The 27,947-nt window shown below is 38.8% G+C and overlaps 1 protein-coding gene across 1 annotated transcript in view; it reads left to right on the top strand.

Annotated features, from left to right (window-relative positions):
* Window positions 1-235: 235 nt before the first annotated feature.
* Window positions 236-27,947, top strand: part of SH3GL3 (SH3 domain containing GRB2 like 3, endophilin A3) — a 53,947-nt gene continuing 26,235 nt past the window's right edge. Inside the window, exon 1 of the mRNA XM_068410516.1 lies at window positions 236-294. Coding sequence (XP_068266617.1) covers window positions 250-294 — 45 coding nt within the window. The 5' untranslated portion in view covers window positions 236-249. The remainder of the gene's footprint in view (window positions 295-27,947) is intronic.

Consider the following 27,947-nt stretch of genomic DNA (forward strand, 5'->3'; position numbering starts at 1 on the left):
CGCTCTCGTTTGCATAGCCCTCGCAAGTAGCCAATGGGCAGGCGACTCTGGCTCTGTCATTTGCATGGGCCGCGGCGGCGGCCAATGGGGTGGCAGCTGCCGAGCCCGCTTGGAAGGCGATGTTTCCATCTGCGCGGGGCGCCGGGGCTGTAGGTGCGGGTGACACAGCGAGAGGCCGGGCCGGCCGCGGGGACCTGCTGCCCGCTCGGCCTGGGCAGCGCCGCCGCCTCGGGGAGCCGCGGGGGAAAGATGTCGGTGGCGGGGCTCAAGAAGCAGTTTCACAAGGCCAGCCAGGTAAGGGGAGCAGCTCCCGGGGCCGGAGCGGCGGTGGAGCCCCAGGCGGGGCTTTACTGTTGAGGGGTGGTTCGCCCTGCGCCCGCTCCCGGCCGCCCGCCGCAAGGCGCAGCGGGGTCCTGGACCTTCTGGCTGGCGGCATCACTGCACCTCGGGGAGTGTTTCCGTCAGCTTTAGCTCTGGGTCCTCCCTTTTATCATCGCCTCCTAGCCTCTTGTGTTGATCCTTACAAGAGGGGGTTGCTGTTCCCTTCTTTTGCTTGGGGCTTCAGTTCTGTCTTTTAGTTATTAATATTTGTTATTTAATGCTGGGTTTGTGTTTGTACTCTGAGGCCTCAGTTAAAGATACAGGCTGTAGGGTACTAGCTTTCCCCCGAAGAGTTCATTGTGGTGTTCTTCCACAAACTACTGGTTTATGATCCTACCTGGCATACCATGTATTTCTCCTATAGAAGGTATCCTGTGTTTCTAGAGTTTTCCCTCCTTTTCTAGATGCTGTACTCTCATCTTTTTCCTGGGTGAACCTTCATCTTGTCCCAACTCCTTTCTCTCCTGTTCTCTTTTCTCTTTTATAATGTGCTTCTCTAATACTTTGGCTGATTTCTCTTAAGAGAGAAATCCCTTTCTGTCAGTTCTGTCAAGCAGGTGGACAGGTTGTGCTACACAGCATGATAGTGCCAACCCGAAGCCCTGCATTGGTACGGTAGCTTCAGGAAGTGGCAGCAGTAGGACTCTTCTCAGTGAAGGTGTTTGGAAGCCTCAGCTGCTTTGCTTGTTTGTTCCAAGCCTGAGAGATCTGTATTTCTGTTGGTTCTCATTAATGATAATGGTAATACTGAAATTAGTGTCTGTAACCTATTCAGGCAAATTGGGCAACTGCTCCTGTCTTGGTGAGAGCGGAGAAAATGAAGGTTCATTGAGTGCTTAGCTGTCATCCTTCTGGGTCCTCCTTCAGATATTTGGGTTGTCAGCAGCCCAAATGCAGAATGTGCACTTTGGATATAGAGATGCTAAATATTTATATCTAATGTTTATTTTCAGTAGAGTTCTTTCTTTCATGTTATGTACTGATCTCAAAAAATGTCATGAATCTGTATCTTTTAGTTAACTTTCACTGTTTTTTTGGGAAAATGTGGCACTTCCAGGGTAAACAAATCCAGGGACAATTTATAAAAGGTTTTGGCTTGTTTTGCAGCTGACTTTTGCTGGTAAGTGATGCAGCCTTTGATATGGTGAGTTTGTAACTCAAGAAGCAGAAGGTATTTAACTGAGGAAGTTAGAGAGGTAACCACAACAAGTGCTGTCTCATCTAGCAACTGGTAACAGTGCAAGTTGCTTAATCCTGCCCAGATGTCAGGCAAACATAAAAAAATAAAAAAAAAAGGAGGCAGGGGATCTGATAAAAGTAGTAGTAATGGCAAAAAGGAACAATAGAATATATTGAAGCTGTTCATGTATTGAAAGTTGTGGTATGGCTTCCAGTATTCATTACAGTAAGGAACTGCGATGCATAACTCAGATAATATTATTCTTCTCAGGGTGGGTCAAAGGTAAAGTTTCTACTTATTTTCAAATGCAGGACTGAGCAAGGAATTTAAAGTAAGTTGACTGAAAATGTCTCTTAAGGGAAAGAAATACTGTTTGGTAGGAAATTAGCATGCAGGAAAAAGATATTGGAATTGGATTTTTTTTCGGTGCTTGAGGAAACACAAGACACGTCTTAAGAGCTCATTCTGGAAGAATTCAGATAAGGTGTTGGGCAAAGTAGTATTGGAAAAAATAACAGAAGAGATAGCGTATGTATAGTTGATCAAAACATCCAGGTCTAAAAAATGGAGCTGTTTATCTCTGGCACATAAAGACACGGTCATGCCCGTACGTATAAAGGTACAAACTAAACAATTGTTGAAGCTAACTAAAGTGGAACATGCAAAATTGAAATATTGGCACTCCATCTTTTAGCTAAATTCTTTTACAAAATGCTAAAAGGATCAAATGCAGAGCATGACAGAGGTGTTTCTCAACAGAACATTTGGTAAATCTCCAGGTACTGTAGGATCACTTAAGGAGGCTTGTAACTTTGTGTATTGAATGGATGAGAGATGCCAAGGGTAACTGTTAACAGCAGACAGGCATTTCTTGGGGAAAGAATGAAATTAATTCCTTTAGTGTTCCCAAAGGAGAATGGGGGCAGATGACAAAAACTGGCAAATTTCCCAGAGGACACTGAGGAATACTGAAGGGAAGGAGACTTGTGCCAGGACATGTGATTAAGGAATAAGAATATTTGACAAGACTGACAGAACCTAGAGACAAAAACTCTGAAGGATGAAGCAAGTGGGTTAAGACAGTCTGTATTTAACAATTCGTTCAGAAACGTGAATAAATATCAAAGAAGTGACAAGATCCATATATTTTCAAAGGATACTATTTCCATGCTAAAATAGACTTCTGTTCAACGAAAATAAACCACAGTTCTAACTGAAATGGATAGTAGTATAGTTATAGAAAGATTAAGTAAAATAAAATAAATGGAGTTATTCTGTAACTCTGTGTACTCTAACTGAACCACTTAACTGTTGCAGAGCTGTTTTTTGCAAAAGAAATGGATTTAGGTTTTGTTTTTGTAAAAAGCATGCCTCTTCTGTGTGTCTTTATGTACAGCTTTTGTGTTAACTAGTGGTGATTACCCTTGTGTGTAGGCTTAAAATCGAAGTTTAGAGGGTCCAGGAAAAAAGCAAACAATACTTATGATTTTATACATGCAGTTGAGGTTTGTGGGATGTTTGTCTGGTGCATGTCAGCTCGGCTTATCTGAAGTTACAGTTAAGTAAATAAGTGTTTGCTTTATAAAAGGTCAGCAACTAACTTTTTATGGTTTCTAAAGCCCTCACCAAAATCAGGCATAACACACTATTGCAGACTTGGTCGGTGTAGTAAAAAGTCACCATGTCTCTGTTTGTAATCCATTCCTTCACAATAAGTGTTCCTGATGGATTTCTCTTGGAATTTTTTACCCAATTGTATTTTTTTTTCCACTGAAAATAGCGCATGTGTATAGGTTTTCACCTAAGTGTCTGGTAGTGAGATTCAGAAGACAACTCTTGAATTATAAGCATCTGTTGGAATTACTGCAGTAAATTCTGCACCCCTGAGTGGTGTTTTAACTATTTTTCTATATATTCCAATATATAAAGCTGCAATTCTACTCCTTTAGCTGTACCCTAATAATTGCTTCCTCTGGTGTCACAGAGCTGATGATAGACCCAAAGCTTATATATAACCCAAAGGTTGTATATCTGTTATGTAATAGATAATAGCTTCAGGTACACTAGAATTTTCTTTACTATGCTTCTTATTTAGGTTATAAGTTTAAATTGAAACACTCAAGTGGACTGAAATGAGGATTGCTCCCATTCTGTCCGTTTAATATCCATGATGATCCCTTGAGTATAACTCATTTGACTAAGGAAATACCAAAGCAGAACACGTGTGGTGTCTTACCACCTCTCACTGTCTGATAAGTGAAGGCAGGCTGTTTCTCAGCACTGATTAACTCATATACAAGTCTCATGGAATTCAGCTTTTTTCCCTGTTTTTTAAGGTATTTTCAAATAGAATTTTTAAAATTAACCTTCAGGGAGTTCTGTTCATGATGAAAATTTTGTCTCCTGTTACTTTCGGGCTCTGACATATCTTACCCATTTTCCTGTTTTCAGTTTGAAACCTTTTGATGTAGGTGGGTGGATCTCTGCCTACTGTTTTGGTAGGCCTTGTTCTCGTGGTGTTTGTGCATGTGGGATAACCCAGATGGTGGGAGGACTGCATCTTCTGATGCATACTGGGAGTATTTTTAGAGTGATGTTTCTGTTTAGAAGAGCAGTAAGCGTAGAGAGTGAATAAGAAAGCCTTAACAGGCAGCAGATGCTATTATAATTTCTGCTGTGCTCTAAAACTGCAGCCAGGCTAGTATCTCGGTGTAAAGATATGGGATTTTTCGAAGTAGTTGGAGGCTAGCGAGCTGAGAACCGCCCTCCTTTAGGGTGTTTTGAAAGCTCAGCCATGATGCTGGCATAGGAAATCTGCTGTTGACCTTGAATTCACATGTTTTGTGTTTGTTTTTTTTTTAAAATTAATTGTAGCTGAAGTCTGTGTATAGCAGCAGTCTCATTATTAACAGCTTATTCATAGTGTATTTCTTAGGCTTAGCTTCTCAGCGATAGTATAAATTAATCCTTTTTTAAGAAACACATGACTGCCAATTATCGTGAATATCTTGTTTGTGATGTAGGCATCAACAGTTATTGTTAGCCTGTGCAGACTGGTTTCTTAAACCTTCTCCTATTGTCAGTGAAGAAAGAGGGACTCTAAGACAGTGTGAATCCAGAGCTGGCTTTATTGTCTGTAGATAGAGCCGAAGGGTGAGCAGATTTTCTAACCAAAACAACCAAAATCTGTTACAACTTTTTTGCCTTCTGAAAGTGATTTAACTTAGTGTAATAAAGTATATGCTCTGTGCTCTCATCTCTTATGTATCCTGAATGGCATTTGTCTTTTCAAGTACTGCATCTTTTCTAGCAATGTTTTTAAAGGCCTTTTTCTATTTTTTATTTTTTTTTTAATTTTGGCTATCACCAACAGTTGCAGGGATGCTGCTGCTTCTCTCCGAGATTTCTGCTTTTACTCGATTGATTTATGTGGCATTTTGATCCAATCTGTTGGAAGGAAGACCAGATCAGAATCAAGACCATGTTGTTCCCCAGACAGAATAAGTCTCGTGATTGAGTTTTGTTGTGGCTTTTTTTTTTGTTCTTCTGACTATTTTTATTTTCTGTTGTGTTGTAGATGAATGATGCTAGCCTAGACATAATATTTAAGCCTTTTTTAAAGTCCATGTTGACATTGAGTTAATAAGCAAACACTTTATTTCCACAAGTGCTTGCTAGCAAAGGAAGTAATTTAGTAAACTGAGGAAGAGACAAACTTTATGCAAAGAGAAGCTGAACTTGCCAGTGAGACATGAAAAGGAACTCTTTATTGCCTACATGCAGATATATTTCTTTCCTAGGACTATAAGCTGTTATTATACAGTCTGTTAGAGATACTGCCCTTTCACATCCAACCTGAACTGGGCCTGATGATTCCAAGACCTTAGTAGAGAGCGAGCTTCTGTCCTGTTCCTAGTTTTTATTAGATGATTGGATGTACTTTTTTGCAAATCTTATAGAATTGTGGGGACAGGACAGTGGCGAAAAGGACATTCAGATTTAGTTTATTGTTTGAGATGTTTTGAAATGGATATTTATACTCCTTATACGTGTTTCAGAAAGGAGAGTAAATCCTTAGCCACTGGCAAGGACAAAAAATAACATTCCTCTATTGTCTATGTATATGTAGATATCTAATTAGAGAGTATTGTTTATCTTTACCTGTGTCATGGCTGGAGACTGTTGTTACACAATCCATTATAAAACTATAATGTAGATGATACACTGTTCATCTTAAATTCCTAAGATGACATGAGGAGAGGTTGAGGGTTTGTATAAATCTTTGAAGACTTGTTAGGTCATGGAGTATTTGTTGGGTTTTTTTGTGGTGTTTTTTTTTCTTCTTTGTTTCTTTTTTTTTGCGGAAAACTTAGTGCTTGTAAAAGAAGTCCTTGTTTTGCACTTTCTTTCAAAGAAAAAATGTTAATAAAAGGGAGGGAAATGTGGTCCTGTGGCAAAGATCAGCATGGATTTGGTGTATGTGTGTGTGGGTGCAGTAAGGGGACAGTAACCTACACTTCACCCCTCTTCATTTGGCATTAGTAAGGCTAACTCACTTTTGAGTTACGTGGCTGACTTTTGGTTGTGCAGCCCACCCTGCTTAGACTGCAGCTTGCTTCCTGGGACCAAAGTACGGGGCTAATAGATGGGAAATAGGAAGACAGTTCCTTGTGGCATGAAGGTGATTTTCAATATTAAAAAATACATCTGATGGACTTGGGAGGAGGGGGAAACTAGCTCTCAAGATTTAGGTTTGCAGTTATATTTACAATTGTATTTGTCATCTGCTAAGGAGCCTGCCAGTAAGGCGTAACTGTAGGAAAAAGAAATTGAGTGCTTCAGTCAGCACAGAACTTAGCAGAAGATAGCAATCATATGCCTCTGCAACCTTTAACAGTACAGCTCTCAAAGCTTGCAATAGATGGACATAATGCTGTAAACTGGGAAACTAACAGAGATGCAGCTACAATTTGGGAGGGGATTAGTTATATTTTACACATAAAATATTAATTTATAAAAATCTGAAAGGCGTTGCAAGAGAAGATAGTATAGCATAATGGAATGGAAGCTGAACTTTCTCCTTGAATGCATCTCCTTTTATAGATTCTTGGCTTTGCTGAAGAGTTGTGCACAGGCATCCTGAAAGCTGGCACTCTGTCCTGAACTCATGCTGTTGCCTGAGTCATTGCGGCACATGCCGGGTCATATATTGCAGTGCAGTCTCTTGAGAATCCTGCAATGCTGAAAAACAAATAGGGAAGCGAAGCACAGCAACAGCATTGCATTAAGATTTCTTCAGCATCATTTGCTAAGTGTTACTTGAAGTTGCTTAAATATCTTGACCAGATACATTTCTACCAAGAAGTGGTGTTCCTATACAGAATTTGGGACAGGCTTTGTAATATACATACAAGAGGACAAATTCTGCTCAGTAGAAATCTGGGATGACTCAACGAAGGGTCTCTTGTATAGGAACGTGCAGTATAACTGAGAGCAGAATCTGGCCTGTAAAACCTCAGTCCAAGTGCTTGCTTTCTATTAAGATAAGAAAGTTGTATATATTCAGTGGCACAACATAGCTGCAGTTCCGGAACAAACTATTGCTGAAGAATAGAAGTGTTTTTTAGATAATGTTTTGTCTGTTGTGCCATCCAAACACCAACACTTTCTGTAAGCACTCATGTAATTCAAGTTACAAAATACTTCCCATTCTTCATACCTTCTGTAAGAACCCTGTAAAACCGAACCTTTTGTCTTGTAATGCTATTAAGAACACACTGCTTCTATTTGTGTTAATGGCACTTTCACCCCAGCATATTGCGATAGTCAAATTCTGTCCTGTGCCATGTCTCATTGTTCTTCTCTTTCCTGTTCATGGAAAGGAAGCCACTGCTGGAGTTTGATGACTAGTTGAGAGTTGAAGATGCAGGTTTTAACAATGCTTTTAAAAGTCCAATTAGAAAAGGGCTAATCAAATGTTAGATTACACCTTGAATTCTATTTTGTAGAGCCCTAGTGTCCTATCACTGTGTACCTGTTTCTATTATTAAAGTTATTAAGAGTTATATGCATTGATGGGAGAATATACCAGTTAATTTCCTGCAACATCTCAAATAGCAGCAGCTGTGTATGTGAAACACAAAAATAACTTGGCCTTACATGCTTTCTATTCCAAGGACAATGCCAAGCCTCTGATGAGAATTAATTCTGTTTCTGTACTACCCTAATTAATTTACATTTTTGATGCTGTACCTGTGTTTAATGAACTTCAATGACTGCAGTGAAATTAGCCTGGTTAGGAACTGAACGTGATTATAAGAATCCAGGACTCAAAGGAAATCAAGTGGTTCTCAAATTCCATTTTGTATGATTGGCGGTGTTTTTGTTCTTGCGCAGGCAGGTTACAGATCTAAAGTGAAAAACGGGAAAATATTTTTAGATTTTTTTTTGTTTACCAAGCAAAAAAGAAATAAAATATTAAAACCAAGTATAAATGGTCCTAGGTAGTAAGGGCCCCTTTATTCCCTTGTGAGGGCTTTGCAAATGCAGGTAGGTCTCGCTGTTCCTATTCTTTTTGTTACAGATGCAAATAAATAAGGTACTTGAAGGTGACGTGGCTTCAGGGTTAAGAAGCTGGTCAGTGGCAGAACCGAAAATATGTCTCTCCAGACTATAGATGCAATGTCCAGCCGTTAGTCTGCTTTCAAACTCAGACTTTGTTGGGGTTTGAAAAGGTGTGTAGAAGAGCCATGTCACATTCCCTGTGGGGTTTTTTAAAATCTCTTTCATTTTGCATAAGATGGATGGATAAATAAGAAATGTAGATATGAGTTTGGATTAAAGCTTCTGTATAAACATGGTGTAATTCTACTGACTTAAAGTTCAGCAGGGCTGAACATGGTATTTTCACCTAACTTTAGTGATTTTAGTACCTCTGTGGAACTGGCAAGCAATGTTTTAGAAACCAGGATTTTCAGGTAGTGGTATCTCCCCAGCAGAGAATAAGTAGGGGGAAAAAATTTACATAGTGCCATAAATAAGATGTGGGATTGGAGGTCAGAAAGTCATTGCTTTGATTCAAAATTGTGGATTTCCCTTTCGCAGTCCTGTTGGGAGAGCTAGAAAGTGAAGTTTGGTGCCTGTGCTATCTGCACGGTCAGAGAATGCCACAAACATGGGACTGCTTTCTCTTTCTCGCAGAGAATGTCGCACCTGTCAGCTTGGCTTCTGGGTCACAGTAGGTGTGTGCATGGTGGAAGGGGAAGAAACCCTGTTAAAGTAAATTATTAATCAAAACCTGTGACTTTTCATCCACTGAGAACCAGCAGTTCCAGTCTGCAGTCTAGAAATTCCTTCCAAAGAAAATAATAAGATTTTTAAAGATGTCAGGATGAATTCTGGTTTTTGCGTAAGCTGCTTGGATGTCTGCCTGGAGGCACTGGAACATGGCAACTGTTACCTACCTTTACCTGTTTATTGTTTTACAGCTTTAGCATCTGAATGCTCCCTCCCTGGTTTTTACCTTGTAAATTGTAGTAACTGCCTAAAATGACTCTGTTGGTGTTGGAGGTGGGGCTTTTTTTGTTTGTTTTTTGTTTGCTTTTGCTGGGGGATGGGGAGAGCAAGCAAAACTTGTTCACTTCCCTGGTCTGTCCTACAGTTCCCACATGCTGAAAGACCACTGACGTCGTTACTCAGTGGAGCTTTCCCTTCCTTGCACTGTTCAATGTAAGCTTGTGCTAGCGTCTGTCACAGTGTTGTAATTTCATGGGAAGGAAACTTCTGTGATGAACAGCAGGAAAGAGGCACAAAAACACAGGTGAATGGTGAGCTTAGGAGGAAGGGAGCTGCAGAAGTACCTTCATATTTGAGAAAATATGTTGCAGAAGAAACTCCAAATTAAATATGTCTTTAGTGGATACTTTGTCTCACCAGTAGTTATGCTCTATAGGTTTTTCTCAAACTGTACGCTTGGTTACCGCTTTCATTTATTCTGAGTGGGCCAGGTACAGGAGCACTGCTCGCAAAGGGGCTGAGGGCACTGATAAGCCCAGAAGTTGCTCAACTGCCAGATTTGTAAGTGGTTGATGCCAGAGGAGCATGGTGGATGGTTGTCCCTGTGGGTATGTGTAGTACCTACAGATAAGATGGAGGAGGTACTCATCCTTTGTACACCTGTAAGAAACAAGAGGAAACTCAGTTTGGCCACTAGTGTTTGTGTCAGGAGCTTCTGTGACTGATTCTTTAAGAAATCAGTTGTGTGATTTGCAAACCTGTTCTGTGACACAGATTAGGGAGAATGTTCAATTGTGTGGGGAGGACTGTCAGAAAATGATGATAAATTGGCTTTGGCTACCTGAACAAATATGCTGTGAAGTTGGCTCTGACTTTTAACTGATTTGTGTGAGCTTTTTTTTGTTTTGCTCCAGTCTCTGACCCTTTGTTTTCTCTGTTCCCTTTGCCATTACACACATGATTTCTTTTTAGAAGTTAGTTGTCCCAACTTCATGCTGCCATTTAATATGCTCTCTTGGAGAGATTCCTTTGTTGCCCTTCCATTATGTAAAACTACTTTATTTACACAAGAACTCAGACTATATTTTCTACTGAGTGTATTTTTATGCGATTCCATCATATAGTTAGAGGGGAGTGTAGCCTTTTATATGAGCAGAATAGATCTTGCGTGGTTTCCATGAAGTATTTTCCCCTTTTTTTTTTTTTTTTTTTAAACACATTAGTAAATTATCTAGGTTGAATTACAAGGTTTCTTTGTCACATATATTTGTTGCTTCTTATGTTGCTTTTTTTGACATTGCCTTTGTGGAAACACTTTTTAGAGCTTCTTCATTAGTTATTGTCATACTTCTGAGTTCTAGTCAGATGAGTGTAAAATTATAATTTTTAAAAGCCTAGTTTCAGGTGGAAGAAGTTTGTTTTTGAATATTGTATGTATTCTTTTGGAACATTAGTTATTTTATGATCCAAAATAGTAACTGCTTGCCTTGTTAACCTCTTTTCATAGTGTGTCATCTAAGTTACTCATTCAGCAGATGTTCAGTTGTTGCCAATGTCTGTGAGACTGAGTAAATTTTATGTTTTGTTTATCAATTGGAACACGTAAAATACACCAAATGGACTATATTTGCATCAGCACTTTGGCATATGTGAAGCATTAACGCTAATTCTAGTAATGCATATTATTATTCTAGCAGGTGACTGAAATAAGTACATGATCTGGGCAAAATTACTGTTCTAGATTGGCCTAAAAGAAAACTCCTGTTTTGTCAACTTGCCAGTTATTTTCTAAATTTAAGTGACTTACATATACAGAAATTGCAAGTGTTGGTATGCTGGTTGTAATTACTACTCAGAAGATACTGATGTGCAAAAGACTGTCTGTAATTCTTTTCCTCTGCTAGTATTCCTGGAAGCTTACATGTTTCTGTGTGTTTAATGCAGTTATGAAGATGCGTTCAGTGCATTAACAAGGATTGCTCAAAATAGTGTTCAAATGTTACAGCAACTGAATATTTTTTTTACTTTTTGGATTATGGAAATATATAACTCTAAAATGAATTAGATACGGCAGACATTGTTAGAACTCCTGCCAGCCAGGGCTTTAATTTAAACACACAATTCTACATGGCCCATCTTAAAGGGGTTGAAAAATAGCAAAACTTGCTTTTCTTTGTACTTAGTTTTCCAAGCAGTGATTTCAAATTTTGGAAAACTGTGGTTCTATATGTTATGCAGTTTAGAGTTGTGTTATTAATAATGAAGAACCTATTTCTATATGTATATTCTTAAATCTTGATCAAATGTATATGATAGTTAGAGGGTTACATGTACTGCTTTGTTCGGTATGAAGAATTTGTGACATTTTCATTGCAAGTGAGTTTGTTAGCGATTGAGATTTGCCCTTCAGTGATCTCTTCAGCTGTGGTTAAAGGTTCCTGTTTCATGGGGCTTGCCATGTTTTGCTACTGCTGGATGTACGGCCTTTTTTGTAGGAATTTCTTGCTACAAAGCCATGTGCCAGTACAGAGGAGGACTGTGCCTTTTGACCTCAATTGCACTAGCGCTTCAGAGCTCATTGGGGATTTCTGCAGAGGTCTGTGTTGTTCTGTGTGTAACTTATGCTTGGAAAATTTTTCCAGTTTTCTTTGTCATTTGTTTAAAAGTGGAATTTGATAAAGTCTGATAATGATGAAATACAGACAATTCTGTGTACATGCTGAGGGAAGTTCTTTTCTGTCCCCATGGATTAAGTCAGTGGTGCATTTCTGCAGTGCTGCTGTTACCACTAGAAAGAGTTGTGCCTCGTGGAGATTCAGGACAGTGCATGTCTTTCTTAGAAGTGTGACTGGGAAGTCCTGTTATCCCCAACTCCATTTTAGTTTGTGGTATTGTACGTAACAATGTGTTGCTGCCTAAAACAACTAGTATGTTTTGAAACTGAGTTATGAAAATAAGGCAGAAATGTACAGTGACTTCCTCTCCAGACTAGTCACAGTGAACACAGTGGGGAAAAGAATCCTTTTTTTTTTCTTTTCTTCACTTTTCACTGTGATACTTGAAGTTTTTCATTTTCTGTTAAGTGAATGAAAGGAGCATGGATTATTGAAAACCTCCAGGTACACAATAGTGTTTGAGACTTATTTGTTCCATTTAGGTTTTGCAACTCATGATGAGCACAGGTTGCATTAGCAAAGAGGGTAGGATATCTTAAGTCCTTTTGTTTTTCCCATAAGTATTGTTGCAAAGGGCCTCACATGAATCCCAGCGAAGTCATCAGTGCTGCAGAGCTGCTGGGAGCATATTGTTGAATTTTTCAAAATATTTGAGTAACGAGATTGTAACACCATTAAAAACTGAGTTGCATTTGTAGTAGACCCAGGAACAGGAAGCACATTACTTCACAGTGCTCTAATGCTGAACGTAAACTTAAAGGCTTGTGAAAGCTGTCAACTAAAATGGCTTTAAAAAATAGAAACAAATAAACAAAAAACCTCTCAAGAAGAGGAGACCAAAAAATCTTGCAGCAGGAACAGGTGGATTGCCTGGAGTAGCAAGTAACAGGGACTGTGTGGCAGAAGGAGGTGGGTGTTTCACAATGTACTAAAAGCAGTGGAAACTACAGAACTGACTGCTCAAAAAGGTAGGAACGATGCCACTTAAATCAAAATAATGTGCAGTAAAAAGTAAGGGCAGGAGAAGGAGTTGTCAATCCATTTTATAGTGACTTAATAAAATCCACAAGGCTAGTGTAAGTGCTAAAAAATGTAAGAAGTAGTTTAATAACATTGAAGGACAAACCTCTAACTTGATTATGTGGGAATGGAATTCTGTAAGAATTACTGCCTGATGGAAAGTAGTTTCTGAAAGAGCAATAAATAGAGATCGTCACTTTTCATGCATACAAGGTAGACTTGCTGATAAACATTATGCTGAAGCAGTGATGAGTGATAGTATGCTGATGTGGGGGGAAGTTAATTGTAAACCAAATCAAGCAAAAATTATGATTTTGACTGTCAGTACTTCTGGCTATATGCAACTTCTGTTGACAGTCTTGTTGTTCTGCCTCCTCTGTACAGCTCACTTGGGGCTCTGTAGTGGATGATCTTGACCACATTTTTTACTGATAACGGATTCACTAAAACTGTCACTTTAAACTATGGCACTGCCAAGGAATTTTTTACTTTAGATAAATACATAGTTGTATAGTAACTTTTAAAAAATAAAAACGGTGCTCCTAGCTATCTTTTAGTGTTAGCAGCTCTTGAGCTCAGACAAATTTAAAAATATTTAACCCAAATACATAAGCTTTGAGCTTAAAGTTGTAAATCACTGTTAAAGGTGCCCACTTCTTGTCTACGTTTTTTCTCCTGTGGTTGGTCTGTATTGGCACTTACAGGTTTTTGCCAGGTAATTTCTAAGACTCAAATTTACTGCTTGTGGGGTTGAATGTATAATGAGATAGGTCTGAATTCAGTGAAGGTGATGTAAGTGTATTCTGACTATAGAAATCAGAATTAGGCCAGCCCAAAAGCTGAGTAAAAACCCCTGACTTTTTCCTAGGCTTTACTTTGACAGGGCTCTCTGACATCTGTTGTGAACAAGTGATCATTTTAGTCTTGCATGTGGGCATTGAGGATGTGCTTAAGACATAAAGTCAGGAAGAGGTGGGAGGTGCTTGATGTCCTGATAAGGAGGCCCAAGGTACTCAGCCTTAAAAACAAACAAACAAATAAAAAAAACAACCAACCAAAAAAAAACCCCACAAACAAATAAAAAAACCCCTGACCTACAGATTTAGACCACCACTGATTTTTAGCTAAACGGGTTTTCAATAAAGCCATCTAATAAGCAGAAATCTCTGGTCATGGAAAATGCAGGAGGGCGACTGGATACTCATGAATTATGCAGTGCAGTTAAGTGTTTTCAAGAAGAAAAAAATGTGTAAATGTTTTAAGGATTTTATTGCCTATTCTGCAAATGCAGGCTATGATTTATGTGTTGACTGATCTTGCTTATTTGAAGAACTAGGATTTAATTTTTTGTTTCAAATGGTGTAAAAGAAGTAACATCACTAGCACATGTTACTCTGACAGAAAAATGTTGCGATTGGCGATTCTGTAACGACTCTTGCCAAGTCAGACTTCATACCGGACCCAGCTACAGGGTAGTGCACTGGGCTTTGGTTCCATGAAGCCTTGAAGTATTTGCTCAGCTTTACATCCATGGATAGCTCTGGGACCGTTCATGTGCTGAAAGCTAGCTAGACCCTTCTGAGTACAGGCCTGTGCTATAATCGGTGACATGTTTAATGTCAGCTTTCGTGAGAGCCAGTGGGAGCCGTCTTGCCTGAATAAGCTAGGGTGGTTTAACCTGAGAAACAAGTGAAGGATCAATTTTCTGGGGTTAATTCCAGGGCATTGTGCTGGAACTGGCCAGATAATGTTCTGGGAAAGTGAAGTGTGATAGATTCCTCTTAGAAGCTATGAATCAGCGTAGTGCACTCTTCCAGAACTATGACTGACAATATATCGACTTTTTCTAGAATAAGGCGAAGCATGGATTTTCACTAGACTGTGTGACAATTGCTAGATATCATGTGAAGAGGACAGAAATGAAGAGGTACTGAATGGACAAGGTAATGTAAAACTTAGTTTAGGACAGAGAGGTCATTAAAGAAGTCAGACTACCTCAGTGGATGGTTAGATTGTTTTTTGCATGCATACCTTTCTACTGCGTATGCAAGTACCATGTTTATGGAATCGGCTTTAACAACTGGATGCCATCAGACTGAGGATGCAGTTGCATGGCAACTTGCATCACCCTAAATCTAGGCCATCATAGCCTCACTCTACTCCCAGAGTAAGGTCCTGCCCACTTCTTTGAGTCAGCTCTCAGGGCTTGTGTGATCACACACTGAGCTGACAGAGGCAGTTTATCCATCTGAAAACTAACCCAGCTCAACTGTGTGATTAGCTTGCAGGTGGATTAACAAACTGAAGCAGCTCGTAGCATAGTTGAGTAAGAGCTAGTACCAGTGCAAGGGAAGTGGTGGGAATCTCTTGACAGGGATGAAAAGCATTTAGAGAAGGTTAAGCAGCTGTGGAAAATACCTTAATGAATATTTTATTCTCAGAGTAGAATAAACTGTTTTGTAAGAGATTTGTATCTCATTGATGTTCTGAATGATTAGCCAAAAAGAGAGCTCTGCTACCAGTTCCCCCTGGATTTTGTGGTGACTGTCATGATTATGGTAATAATAATGTGAGGGCAAACAAAGGAGACAAAAAGATCTGTCCATATTCCTGCAAGCCTGTAGTCCAAACAGTCCTCAAGCCATATAACCTACAAATCCTTTGAGTGATAGGGCTTACACAATGAGAGCTGAGAGTCTGCAGTCTGACTTCAGTGGGAAACTGAGAATGCTGTTGAAGGAAGGGGGGGAAATGTACGTTTTCTGAGTGGAGGAAAGAGAGCTCATATTTCTGGTGTGAGGAGTATCAGGGGAAGGAAGTTCTGCTCAATTAGAATAAGCACTAGTGTGACAAATGATGTAGAACAGAGATACAAGTTAGGGTAAAGTTGTAAAAGGATGTTAGAGGTAGTGAGAGGCAAGTTAACCATTAAAAAATAAATGTGGTATAACTTTTCATGTTCTCTCAATACTCTTTGGCCAAAACAGTATGTCGTAAGGGACCACTTTGACAATTACTTGTTAGCATCTGTAAAAGCCATCTTAAATTCAGTCATGAGAGACATCTGATGTAGAAACATCTTAAATCACACAGGAGTTGGAGTAAGTAAGAAGATAATATGAAAGGTCCTCATATTACTTGGAAAGGAAGCATGTAAAGGGGGTTATTTAAATCTCTAATTTTAAGGGTATTGTTTTATAGCATAATCACCCTTTATGATCTTCGCAGTGGGTATATATGAGTTTGTCAAAAGGGATCCACACCTTCCTTACAAGCACAGAGACCAACTTTAGAAAGAGGGATTGTTTTAGGGCCAAATCAGGATTGTATTGCTGCCAAGTGAATTTTTGCACTGGGAGCTTGTGGAGGGAGGAAGTGTTAATGTGATAACAGCCAGTGGAACTCACTCTGCCTGTAACTTGTCATTCACAGCTCTAGCTCCTCTCCATGCAGAGAAAAGGGGACGAAATATTTCCTGGTTGTTATACCTGAAAAAAGATACCTAAAGAGAGGCAGGAAAAGCTGCTGGCAGGGTACATACCCAGCACTGTGTCTTGCTGCTCGTCCTTTGTCACCCTGCAGGACTGCCTCTGTGTGGTGCACCCACTACCACAACTTGTCTGCAGTGCTCATGCACGTGCTGTCTCAGTGTATTCTGTCTGGATAAGCAAGTTCCAAACAGATTGTAGTTTGAAATAAAAATCCACAAATTTTACTTTTCAAAGAAATGCAGGTTGTTTTCTTTAACAAGAGTTTGGAACTGAGTGAGGAGTCAGTGAAATTGGAAAAGTGAGGAAGGATATTAACTAAAGACTTTTTTTTTTAATGGCCCTTTGACGGCTTTATACTTCTGTTTTTAGGATATGCTCACTTCCACAAGCAGCAAGATTTTAAACAGATTAGGGAACTGTATTTTAGATTTGCAGAATGAAGTACTGAAGTAAGAGTGATTCTGTCTGTGTGGAGCTTTATGGTTTCATGTATGTCGTCGTTCTTCTTGGATACATGAAATCTCAGATCAATGAATGTGATTGAATTTCTGTCAGACTTCAGTGTAATCAGATTTTCTCATTAAAAGCACTTGTATCTTCTCTTCTGAAAAGTGGGCAGTCTTGAGTTTCACAATTTATTACATAGTCTTTTAAGTAGGCTTGCAGATCAAATAACGTGTCTGGATCTAAAATCTCAGGTTAGTTTATTTTATTACATTTTAATTCTTATGAAGATCTTTTCCTTTTGAGATGTGTACAATAATGATTACTTTCAATTTAGTATTTTTTAAATGCATGTGTAGGCATCAGTGTTGAGTTCTTTGGGAAACAGTGGAGGTTTGTCAGGAAAGTGTTCAAGGTTTTGCAATACAAAGTAGTTTTTGTTGTACAATGCATGTTCTAAAGAATAGCTTTAGCAGACAAGTTTGACTAAAATGCTCAGTAATACCGTGACGTGGCACTGCCTGGTGCGAAATGAGTCACTCTCTATAGAAATGCAAAATCGCATTATAGAGTCCAGAGTCTTGTACTTTATTCATTTATGGACAAGAATGTCCTTTGTCCGTGATACTGTTGTTCTTCAATATCTGTATGCATTTAATTTAAGCTCATAGACAGCATGCTGAGTATTGGTGTGTACGCCATCTCGTGCTAATAATCTGTTTGATTTGTATCATTTGCCTCTGTTTTCTGTGGGTTCAATATCTTACTGTCCTCTTTCACTTCACTTTTAGATGTGATTGAAGATGAGGTATGGTTGTCAAACTGGAATGGCTATTTTGTAATATGTAGAAATACTGGCCTCAGAGCTGTATTTATTTGGGCTTGGCCAGAACGATTGCTCATGTTCTGTCAGAACAGACGCAATGAGTAGGAAAGGTCATTTAGTGCTACTTGGAAGGACCATAGCTAGAAGTCATCAAAGGGTAGTCTGAAACCTTTCTGTGCAGAGATCTGGAACAAGTTTGGAGAAAGCATGAATGATGGTTACTGGAGCTCTGTGATTTATACAATGGCATGGAGATGAAGGCGCTATTTAGGAATAGGATTTTGCTTTCTGGAAGGGACCTGGATTTTGCCACAAGTAAGTTGGATTTATTGGCAAGGAGGAGTAGGAGGCATGTAGAAATCTTGAAAAACTATGAGTTTGCAATGGGATGGACTCAGTTTCTGGAATGTACTTCTCAGTGTTTTTGCTGCCTCCAAAGTTCAGTAGCTGCCAAGGGCATCAAGAATAAAAGCACTGTGGTTTAGAAATTCCTATGTGAAGCCTGTGTTGCTTGCTTTTTCATCCCACTGGCGTGGTCAAACAGTTAAAGTGAAAACTGCAGTGTTGGTGAGGTGCACTGAGAAAGCCTATCTAGGTACCTGGGAAGGATGTCAAGTCTGATACGGATTTCAAGTTTAAAGCATTTGAGATGGTGGATCCCCATGTCCAAAGGAAAGACTTCAGATGACGAATGGGTCTCAGAATTGTAGCAGTAGAAGCCGTGGTTATGCCCAAGTTCAGCTGGTTTAAGAGCCTATAGGATCAAAAGGTAAAAGTCCATCTTCAGGATAATGGTATTACTACAGTGTATTATCTGGGTAAGTTAATAACAAGCTCCATTAATCATTGGGTGGTCCAGCTCATTTGTGAGAGACTGTGGGGAGGCAGGGGGGAAGAATTGTGTTTGAATTGTTCTTTATTGGAGTTCAACTCCTTTGGTCAGAATGGCTTGGAATAGCAAACGCCAGGCCTCTCTGCAATTGAGATGTTGTGCTTAGCTCTCTGTTGTTGGAATGAAGCTTCTGCTTTGTGACAGCTGCTCTTTTTTCTTTTAAATGTGCAACACACATTTATTTTCACGTTATTCAGCAGCCAGTGTTTAAGCTCTGTGCTAGTGCTTAAAAAGAATAAAGAATGCATGTAATTAGGAAGCTGAGAAAGCTGCTATGTTATGGGAAAGAAATAAAAGACGGCGCTTTTACAACTACAGTTGAGGGTCTTGCCAAAATTATCTGCATGTGGTTACTGATTGCTTAGTATTTTCTGTCAAAGAAGCTTAGTAGAGAAAATTATCTTAAATGAGTACTGTATGCATTATAAGAGAAAGGACTTAGCCTTTTAGGTTTAGAAGTGGTAGAATACGTTCGTTTAAACATTTCGTGCTAGAATAACATTAAACATTCTGTATGCTTCTAGCCTGTGTATTTGTCTAGTAATCGTACCTCATAGAGCTGCAGGGTCTGACCTGCAGCTTAAATCAAAAAGTGTTTTGCTGCTGACAGATCTGAAGGCAGGAGGAGACTTAAGTCCCATTTAAAAATTTAAGGATTTAATACGTGCTGATGACATTTTGTCTAAGTGACAGACTTCTGATCTGAGACCTTTACTCTTGCAGATGATTTAAAACTCATGGTGTATTGAATTTTCTGAACCTGGCATTGCAGTACTTTATAAGCCGTTTGGCAAGTAGCTGTTCACAGTTAATATAACTGGTGACGTTTATGTGTTGTGTTCTTAAGTTCAAGTGTCCATGCATCTGTGGGAAAGTGCTTTTGCAATTTAAAGGCAGAAGGTCAAATTTAATGAAACAGAGTCATAAACAGTGCACGTCTTTGTGATACAAAGCAAAGCTGATAGGAAGTAGCTTTTCAAGCAAAGCTTTTTTGCGACTCTCCTTGAAAGCAAAGGTAGCTCTATCTCTTTCTAGCTGTTTTCCACCCTCTCCTTTCATTATTATCTGTTTCTCAAAATAACAGCAAATACATGAAGTATGATCTTCTCTGGGATGTTCACTACAGTATTTATGTCCTAGGACTCCTCATTCTTTCAACCTTGAGTTAGAGACTGTATAAATTAACAGTATAAACCAGTCTTGTACTTTGATAAAAAAACATCAGCGTGTACCAATAAAGATGACTCCTGAGCAGAGTACTGAAAAGAACAAAAATATACGCAGCTCTTGCTGGGGATGGAAAACGGAGACTAGCAGGGGAAAAAAAAAAAAAGGGGTGGGGGTTGGCTTGTGAGAGACAATATTTAGGATGGAAGGCTGGATGAATTCTCATCATCTGTAGATGCACAAAGCAACGGGTCACTCTAAAATATTTCATTTCCTGCCTAAGTATAAATACTCTGAACAATTTATCAAGCCACTGCTCATAGCTGTGGGAAATTTTTTTTCTTGACACTTATGCAGCAAACTGGAACCATAGCTGGACAGTTCTTTGGTCCTCTGAGCTGGGCTTAACATTGGAACTAACATGATGATTAGACCTTTTTCTGGTAAATTTAATCTTTAAGTGATTTAATTATGAATTGTTTCATAGGACCAATATATACTGATGACAAGGCCAGAGGGGACACAAGTGCATCTGGAACAACTCCATGAGGCCCTCATTCATAGAAGTATCTAGATGAGAAACTTGGCGATAGTCCTGTCAATAGGCTTTCCTTTAGTGAGCAATCGATTTGTCTGTAAATGATGAAGAAGCTCTATTCCTCAATGCAAAGCAGAACAGGCTCTCACTGTGTGAGTGTAAATCATAAGTTATGAAACTAGTGACTTTGGTAAATATACAATTTACAAACTATCAAATGAATCTCTAGAGCTAACCTAATGCACGTGGCATTACATCAATGGGTGCCTTTATTTCAGATTGACAATGCTATATCAATCTATATCAAATTCCAAGGTGGGAGAGAGCTTAGAGATAAAAGCAAAGTTACTTTATCTTCTCTGCTGTTTGAACTTGAGTTGACTAACTCAAACAGGGTGAATTCACATTAAAAAATAGACTTAAATGCAATGAAGTATGCTCTAAATGAGTTTAGTTTTTGTCAGTATACAGAAATAAAAAAAGCTATTAAAAAAAAAGTCTATATTATAGGTTCCGTGGGTTCCTTTGCTGATTTATGTAAATTCATTGTAATTTAAAAAAGAAAACAAACCAAAACCTCTCTGTTTATATTCAGGTTAGCAATGGAACATTTGCATCATACTAGTGGGAAAACGATTGGACTACTTGAAGGTACTATCAAATGCAGAAAATAAACACACTGAAGAAGAAAAGACTTCTTTTCTTATCTATTCCCTATTGCATTTTAAATCTCTTTAGGAGATCATTCCCTAATCCGTAGGGAATGGAAAAAAACATATGGAAAAAACCCCATATAGAATCATTTAAATAATTACACTTCCCATAGTTATTACTTTTCTTCTAAATGGAATCAACCACTCCCCTTCAGGCTAGTTGAGGGAGTAGTTAAATTACTGTTGTCACCAGCTAGTAAATGAATAGCCTATCCAGGAATTCTCTTTCATTCCCGTGAGTATGCGTGTGCAGATGCAAACTGATACCCATGTGATCTGTAATAGTACGTTCTGAAGAGTTAGTTCGGTTCATCTCTAGTTACAGTGTGTCAAGGAAATTATACTAAGAGCGGTATTTTCTATGGGAAAGATGCTGCTGTAGAATGTGTAACATTTCAGAAGTTACAAACGCATCTGTCTGACTAAACTTGAACATATCTCTAAGGAAGAAATGAACAACGGGCAACCTACTGTCCCAAACAAGATACAATTAGGAAATATTAGAAACAATCTAGTAGCAACAGCATCCTAACAACAAGCAAGGCACTTACCTTCCTGCACTTCCTGTATCACCTTTGTTAGTGTTACTGGCTGTGGCCTGTGTGCAGCCATAGGAAATGGTGTTGCTGGATTTACAGTGACAATGCACTGTGTAGGAGGAAGATACAGAAAAAGGAACTTCAAAAGTTGTTTAGAAATAGTAATTGACTTGTTTTGCTTATAGACTCCTGTAGCTGAGCAATACCTGGTTTATTTTCAGTTCACTGTGAATGCATGTGCATCCCAAACCAAAATGGAACCAGTTAGAAAAAAATAAAAACATACTTGGCTGCACTGGCTTTAATCTCTAGTTGGTTTTGGAAGGTTAAAGGAAAATATAAACCATGCAAAAACGTAAGCCCCATGCAGAGGCAGTGAGTAGGCTTTCCTCATTTGTCTACCAGGGGGAAAACCAGCTTTGTTTCTCTAGGCTTGGTTTTGAGTCTTGGTCTGAAGTTGCAATGAAGTACTTTACCTCACATCCAGACTTGCACACTGGAGAATTGCTTTTGTGTGACATCTGAAGCCTCAAGTGTTGTAGCAGGGTGTATTGCTTGAGTGCCATGATGCATAGTTTGGCCTAAGCTATGGTGATAATTTTATTTTTGCACAAGATAAGATGGAGGTGATAAATGTGTGGTAATAAGACCAAATGCCTTGCTGTGATCAGAGCCAGCATTTATACTTTACACCATTGCCTCTTTATTCCATCCCTGTCCCACTCACTTTAGTAGAAAAACCTTTTTTCTTTTGAAGTTTCCGTGGTTCAGCAGTGTCAATATTTTGCATGTGAGGGGTGCTTTAGCATCAATGGAAATTGGACTCTAGCTGGATTTAAATCTAAAGCCGCAATATCCTGGAATCTGTTTCATGAAACTACCTATTTGAAGAGCTGTTCACGGAAGAAAATTAACAGGGAGTTTGGAAGAAAATTAACAGGGAAGTTTGGAAGAAAATGGAAGAAATTGCCCCTCTTTTCACTCCCTCTGCGGAGCTCTGAACTACTTGCTGGCAGCTGCTGGAGTCTGCCAGCTCAAATGCTGCTGCTCTTTTTTTCTTTTTTTTTTTTTTTTTTTTTCCTTTTTGTGTGTCTGTGATTTGCACAGGCTTTGAGCAGGGTCTTGCATACAGCATAGATGGAGAGAAGTGTGTGTTGGAAGGAAATAAGGGAAATGGAAATAAACATAAGGCAAAGAGAGTCATAAGGAGAGAAAAACAAACTAAATGGAAGCAGTGGTAGTGAAAAGAGACTAAACTGAATTGACTCTCGAGATGTATGGCTCGCTTAATGTTTCTGTGAGAGAGAAATCTACAAAGCTTAGTAGAAATACTCAAGAGATGGGAGAAAGTGACAGCTCTGCACTTCTGTACTGTAGTGGGAGGTAAGCATGCAAACAGGACTGCCAGGAAAACCTGACGCAGGAGTTTAGTGCCTTAATAGAGCTGACCGCCCCTGGCACAGAGCTCTGTGTAATACAATAGTTGTCAGTGGTAAAGTGATTTTCTTGCTCTCCCCTTCCCTGCTTCTTGTTTCAGTTTTTGAGCACTGAGCCAAATTCTTATTTTTCTCGATTTCATGAAGACGATGATACTCTAACAAAGACCAGACTTTGTCCCTGATATTTGAACTTGTGGCATTGATTTAACCTTGATGGGTATGGAGGAGCATCAGTTTTGCTGCTGTTTCCCAGGAAGGCAAGCAGTGTTTATACTTCAGCCTTGCACTGAGAGCTTCAGCAAGCTTTTAATTGTCACTAGGGTTCTGGGAACCCAGCTGGTAGTGGCTGCCTAGGGAATACCCTGAATTGCTACGTCCCTTCTTGCCAGGGACGTGTTTCATTCCTGTGCCTCTTTTCCAGTATCAGAACTGTGTTGGCTGTCAGAGGATGATTGGTACAGCTACGGGTCACCTCTCGCCAAAGGCTCTGAAACTGGGATCTTCAGGCTGAGAGGAGAATTTGCAGCAAACCTCTACTGAAAGTAGAGCTAAATTCTCACAGATTCACAAATGAAATACATAAATTTAAAGTGCTAATGTTTTAAATAGTATTTCAAATGATTATGAAGCATTAAATGTGCTACCCTTGCAAAAGTAATAATTTCTACCGTGGTTTCCTTTAAAACTTTATTTTTGCAGACTCTGGCACTAGTGATACAGGTGAGAGAAGTGTCGACTTAAGCTAGTTTTACTAGCGCAAAGGACTGGGATTTGAGAGGTAACAAAAGGAGGGGGTAGGGGATACTGGAAGATGTTACTGAATCCATTGCAGAAAAAGAATGCTTTGGGAAATGGGACTTATGTTTATAATTTAACATTGTTACATGTGCCTTTTGGGTAGGTAGAATTGCCATTGCTTTACAGATAATAATACAGTGTTTCTTTGCAAAAGTGTGTCTGTTCATTTGCACTGGCAGAGTGCTTCCAAGCCAGGAGCCATTGACCTGAGCTTTGTTGTGCAAGTCTGCCTTCTTTCTAGAGTATTCAACTTTTTGTGTAATTTTTAAACACACTGCTTATTTTTGTGGAAAAGTATTTGCTGATTTGAAATGGTTTAGGCCACATGGTAGTTTGCAAATACGTGTTGGGTCCAGACATGCACAGGTAACTGTAGTCAAGCAATAGTTTAAATATTGGTAATTTCTGAAGTGTTTCCTATGTGGTAATTGTAGATGTAGATTGTAGACATCCTAAACAGTATGTATACTCTAAGGCATACTGATACATTGCAGATGCATAGATTGTTTAAGAAAATAGCCACTACCTATCCAGCCATTATTTATGAATACGCATGAGCAGCCTTTGCTATGCTCTGCTAGAAGAAACACAAGGACAAAATATTTCTTGAGAAGAAGACATTAAGTAATAATAATGTAGTAGTAGCTAGTTTAGCTGCTGTCAGCTGTTTATGACTAGAATCTGAAATTAAACAGAGCTCATGTTTTGGCAGTGTTGAGTCCTGTGTGTCTCTGATGAGTCTCTTGGGCTAGACTCTTAAGAAGTATTTACATGCCTAGAGATTTAGATAAGCACTTGGTGGGGTTTTCAAAAGCATCCAAGTTTTCTTGAGGGGATATGTGTGTGTGTGTGTGTATGTGCATGTGTATGCATATAAAAGCTATTGATTAACTATTCTTTTGAAGCAAAAGTATATTCAATTTAATAGGAAATAGCATTCCATCCCGGTCTGCAGAACCATTGAGTGATTTCACAAATACTTTTTTTCTTGTATCTTCCTTTCTTATTTTTTGTTTTATTCTTGTTTTCCTTCACTTGCTTGTATTTGTTGAGGCAAAGGAGAAACTTGTTAATCCTTGTACCTTCTGACTTACGTGGAAAAGGGTATCCTTTGACACATATCAGCAGGTTTAATGGCATGATGTTGTTATGTGTCATATTTATTGCAAAGACATCAATTTTGCAAATTGAGCTTAGCATGGTTTTGCTGCTGAGCTCTGACAGATTTATATTTAAAGAAGAAAAAAAGCTAAAAGTGACTGAAAAAAAGGAGTAAAAGTGAGTCAAATAGGGAACATTTTGTAAAATATTGCCCTTATGTTTATGCTAATTGTCCATTAATCTCCCAATCAATACAAGAAAGCAAGTCTTTCTATTTACTTGCATAATCAGTATTTAACATTTTGGTTACTGAGGTACTTTGATGTTGCCTCAGTATTAACTGTATGTGATGTGATTTATGATCCTTATGGAGGCTCTTAACTTCACTAATAATAATCCTGTGGAAAGCTACTTCTGCTGAATCAGGACTGCAACTGGATGTTGTAGTACTCTCTTTTTTTTTTTTTCTTTAGATTTAGTTTTAGCAGAATTTATTCAGTTAGTCCAGAATCTATTATTTACAAAAAAAAAGAAGTGAATCCTGTGAATTGCAGAGTCAGTTAAACTTAGGTTAGTGTAAAATGAGTGATCACATGTTCCTTGCTTTGTGTACAATTTCAGGTAGCTTTGATATAATGTCTTCTGAAGGTTGGTTTTGAGACAAAGGTGTTCAACTGGAGAGCACGGAGTTTATTCAATTCCTAATTGGGGTCAGAAGTATCTCTTGAGCAAACTGTTTAACTTTCTGCTGACCAGATGGTTGCATATTTGGACCAAATGCAGATTTTTGTATGTATTTTCTTCTCTTTTGTAAGGTTGCAGTTATTTAGGAACTAGAATAATCCATGATTGCATAGATCAGCAGGAAACCAACATTTTGCAGATTTTAAAAGTGTTATCACTCAAAATTTGAAAATTCGAAGCATCTAGTCATACCAGTTTGAACGTGGAAAACAGGTGTAAACACTTTTCACTTTTCTAACAGACTGTCTGCAATAAAAATATCTTTCTTGTACAGATTGTACTCTCATTTTTTAATTTTGCACTCTGGCAAAAAGTTTAATGATCGTGCAGTAATTGACAATTCACAATTTGTATCCTGTAAACATAACTTTCACTTGCTTTGCCTGTTCAGAAATACATCTAGAATATTTTATGTAAGACAGCATTCTTCAGGGCAAAAAGTAGAGATCTGGGACTCTGGCATTCTAATTTCAGAGTTACCACTTGTTTACTGTGTGGCCAAGGACAAGTCAGTTTAATCCAAATTCAGTCAAGTACTCAGGCTTCCAGTTCGCCCCCCTAAATTACTAGCATATTAGGAGCTTGAATGCGTGGTTCAATCATCCGTACGAATTTGTTCCTCATTTTTCCTGTAGCATCAAAAGCTACAGCAGTGGCTAGTAAGTAGCTCTCGCTGAGAGCAGAAAGTCTGGAATCCAGACCTGTGAACAAGCAGTGTCAGCAGCACGAGTAGCATCGGCTTTCTTTTAATGAGAGACTCAAGGCCTTTGGAGTGTTACAAAGTCAAACTGTCCATGACATAGTGAAGATAAAATATTCTGAAATATGTTAAGAACTTTGAAAGAGCTGCTTTCGTAGAGGAACAGACAGCACTCTTCTCAATGTGCAGACTTCTTTATAAGTCTAGATTACGCAGTCTGTATTTACGCATACTTTGGCTGGATTTTGTGTACTGACTGGATCAGCTGGGTACAGGATTATGAGTGTTGACCAAGTAACAGCAAGTGCCCAGCATTCCTGACCCTGCTTAGAACTCGCTTTGTGGCACAGACTTCTTGAGCCCATTTTTCTGCAGAACAACTTTAAGGCATATCAGAGCTGTAATGTAATGTCTGATGTTTCCATTACTAAATTAATAAAAACCATAACCAAACCCTAAATTGTGGCAAAAAATTACATATGAGAAATATATTAGAGCATAGGAATCATATGGGGTAAGTTCAGAGTATTGCTGTTAAAGAAAGGAGATTTTAAAATTATTTTTTCACAGATGTAGCAAATAACAATTTGAGTCATAAATAATATTTCACTAGATGTTATTGTTGACTTCCATAAACTGCAGGACCATGACTGGCACGTTGTCCTGTTTTTACAGATGACTTAATTGTTTAATGCCAGACACATCATCTACCTTGTCAGTTGTAGATCTTTTCTTAGAGCACAAGGTGTTACTCATCAAGATGGTGAGTTTCTAAAGCACATACACAGAATCTTACAGGTCTGTCAAGACCTTTGGTTTACTTGTGTCTTTCTTTTTTCTTTTTTTTTCTTGAAATAACAGGAATTAAAAAATATTTCATGCATCCCACAGTTACGTCAGCAGAAAGAATTGCAGGGATGCTAGGAACTTACAGAAATGGTCAAACACCCACATCATGCACATTGTATGGCAGATCTTTATGTAAAGCACTCATTAGCTTTGTCAAAATGGTGTGCCCTTCTCTCTTGAAAAATTTCTGTTGTGATTATACTCCCAAGTGGCAGACTCTTTTGTTCAGACTACACAAAATCATATAGGTTGTTCAACTAATCACACTCTTAACATTTTTTTCCCTTCCATGTTTTTTTGATTGTGTAAGTCCTTCCTGAAGAAAAGGCAGCACTCATCAACCAGTAATCTTGTTTATATCATGTTCTTGAGTTCTGTACCTTTTCCTTTTTCTTCGATGTGGTTTCCCAAGCAAAGGCTGGTAGATTGATTAAATACGTTTTGACATGTACCCAGATGTCTTCAGCAGTCCTTATCCATACAAATTGATTTAAGCTAGGAGAGATCACACTAAGTGGTACAGAAGAACTGTACATAAAAGAATGAAATCAGTGGAAATTCTTGTCTGCATAGTTAGGAGTCTCTAATACCATTACTTTGAAAGCAGAACCTCCGGTTGATCAGTCAGTAAGACTTTTTGCTGAAAGACAGACATGTTGGATTGTCTCTGTGAGGTGTGTCTAGATTGCCTGCTGAAAGCCCTACATCAGCAGGGAGTTCTGTCATTGCTCAAGTGTTCCTGTATGTACCAGTGCTTGTAAGGGCTTACTTGATCCCAGAATACATGGCTTGCACTATTTGAGCTTCCTTTCTAAATAAAACTAAGCTGCCACTTCTGAACCTTTGCCAGAACTGTGCTGTTGCAGCTCAAAAGCTGTGGCTCTTCATTGATTCAGCGTGGTAGCTGCAGACCTTACGTTCCATGATGTGAGTGG

The sequence above is a fragment of the Nyctibius grandis genome, chromosome 11, assembly GCF_013368605.1.
Source record: "Nyctibius grandis isolate bNycGra1 chromosome 11, bNycGra1.pri, whole genome shotgun sequence".
Taxonomy (NCBI): Eukaryota; Metazoa; Chordata; class Aves; order Nyctibiiformes; family Nyctibiidae; genus Nyctibius; species Nyctibius grandis.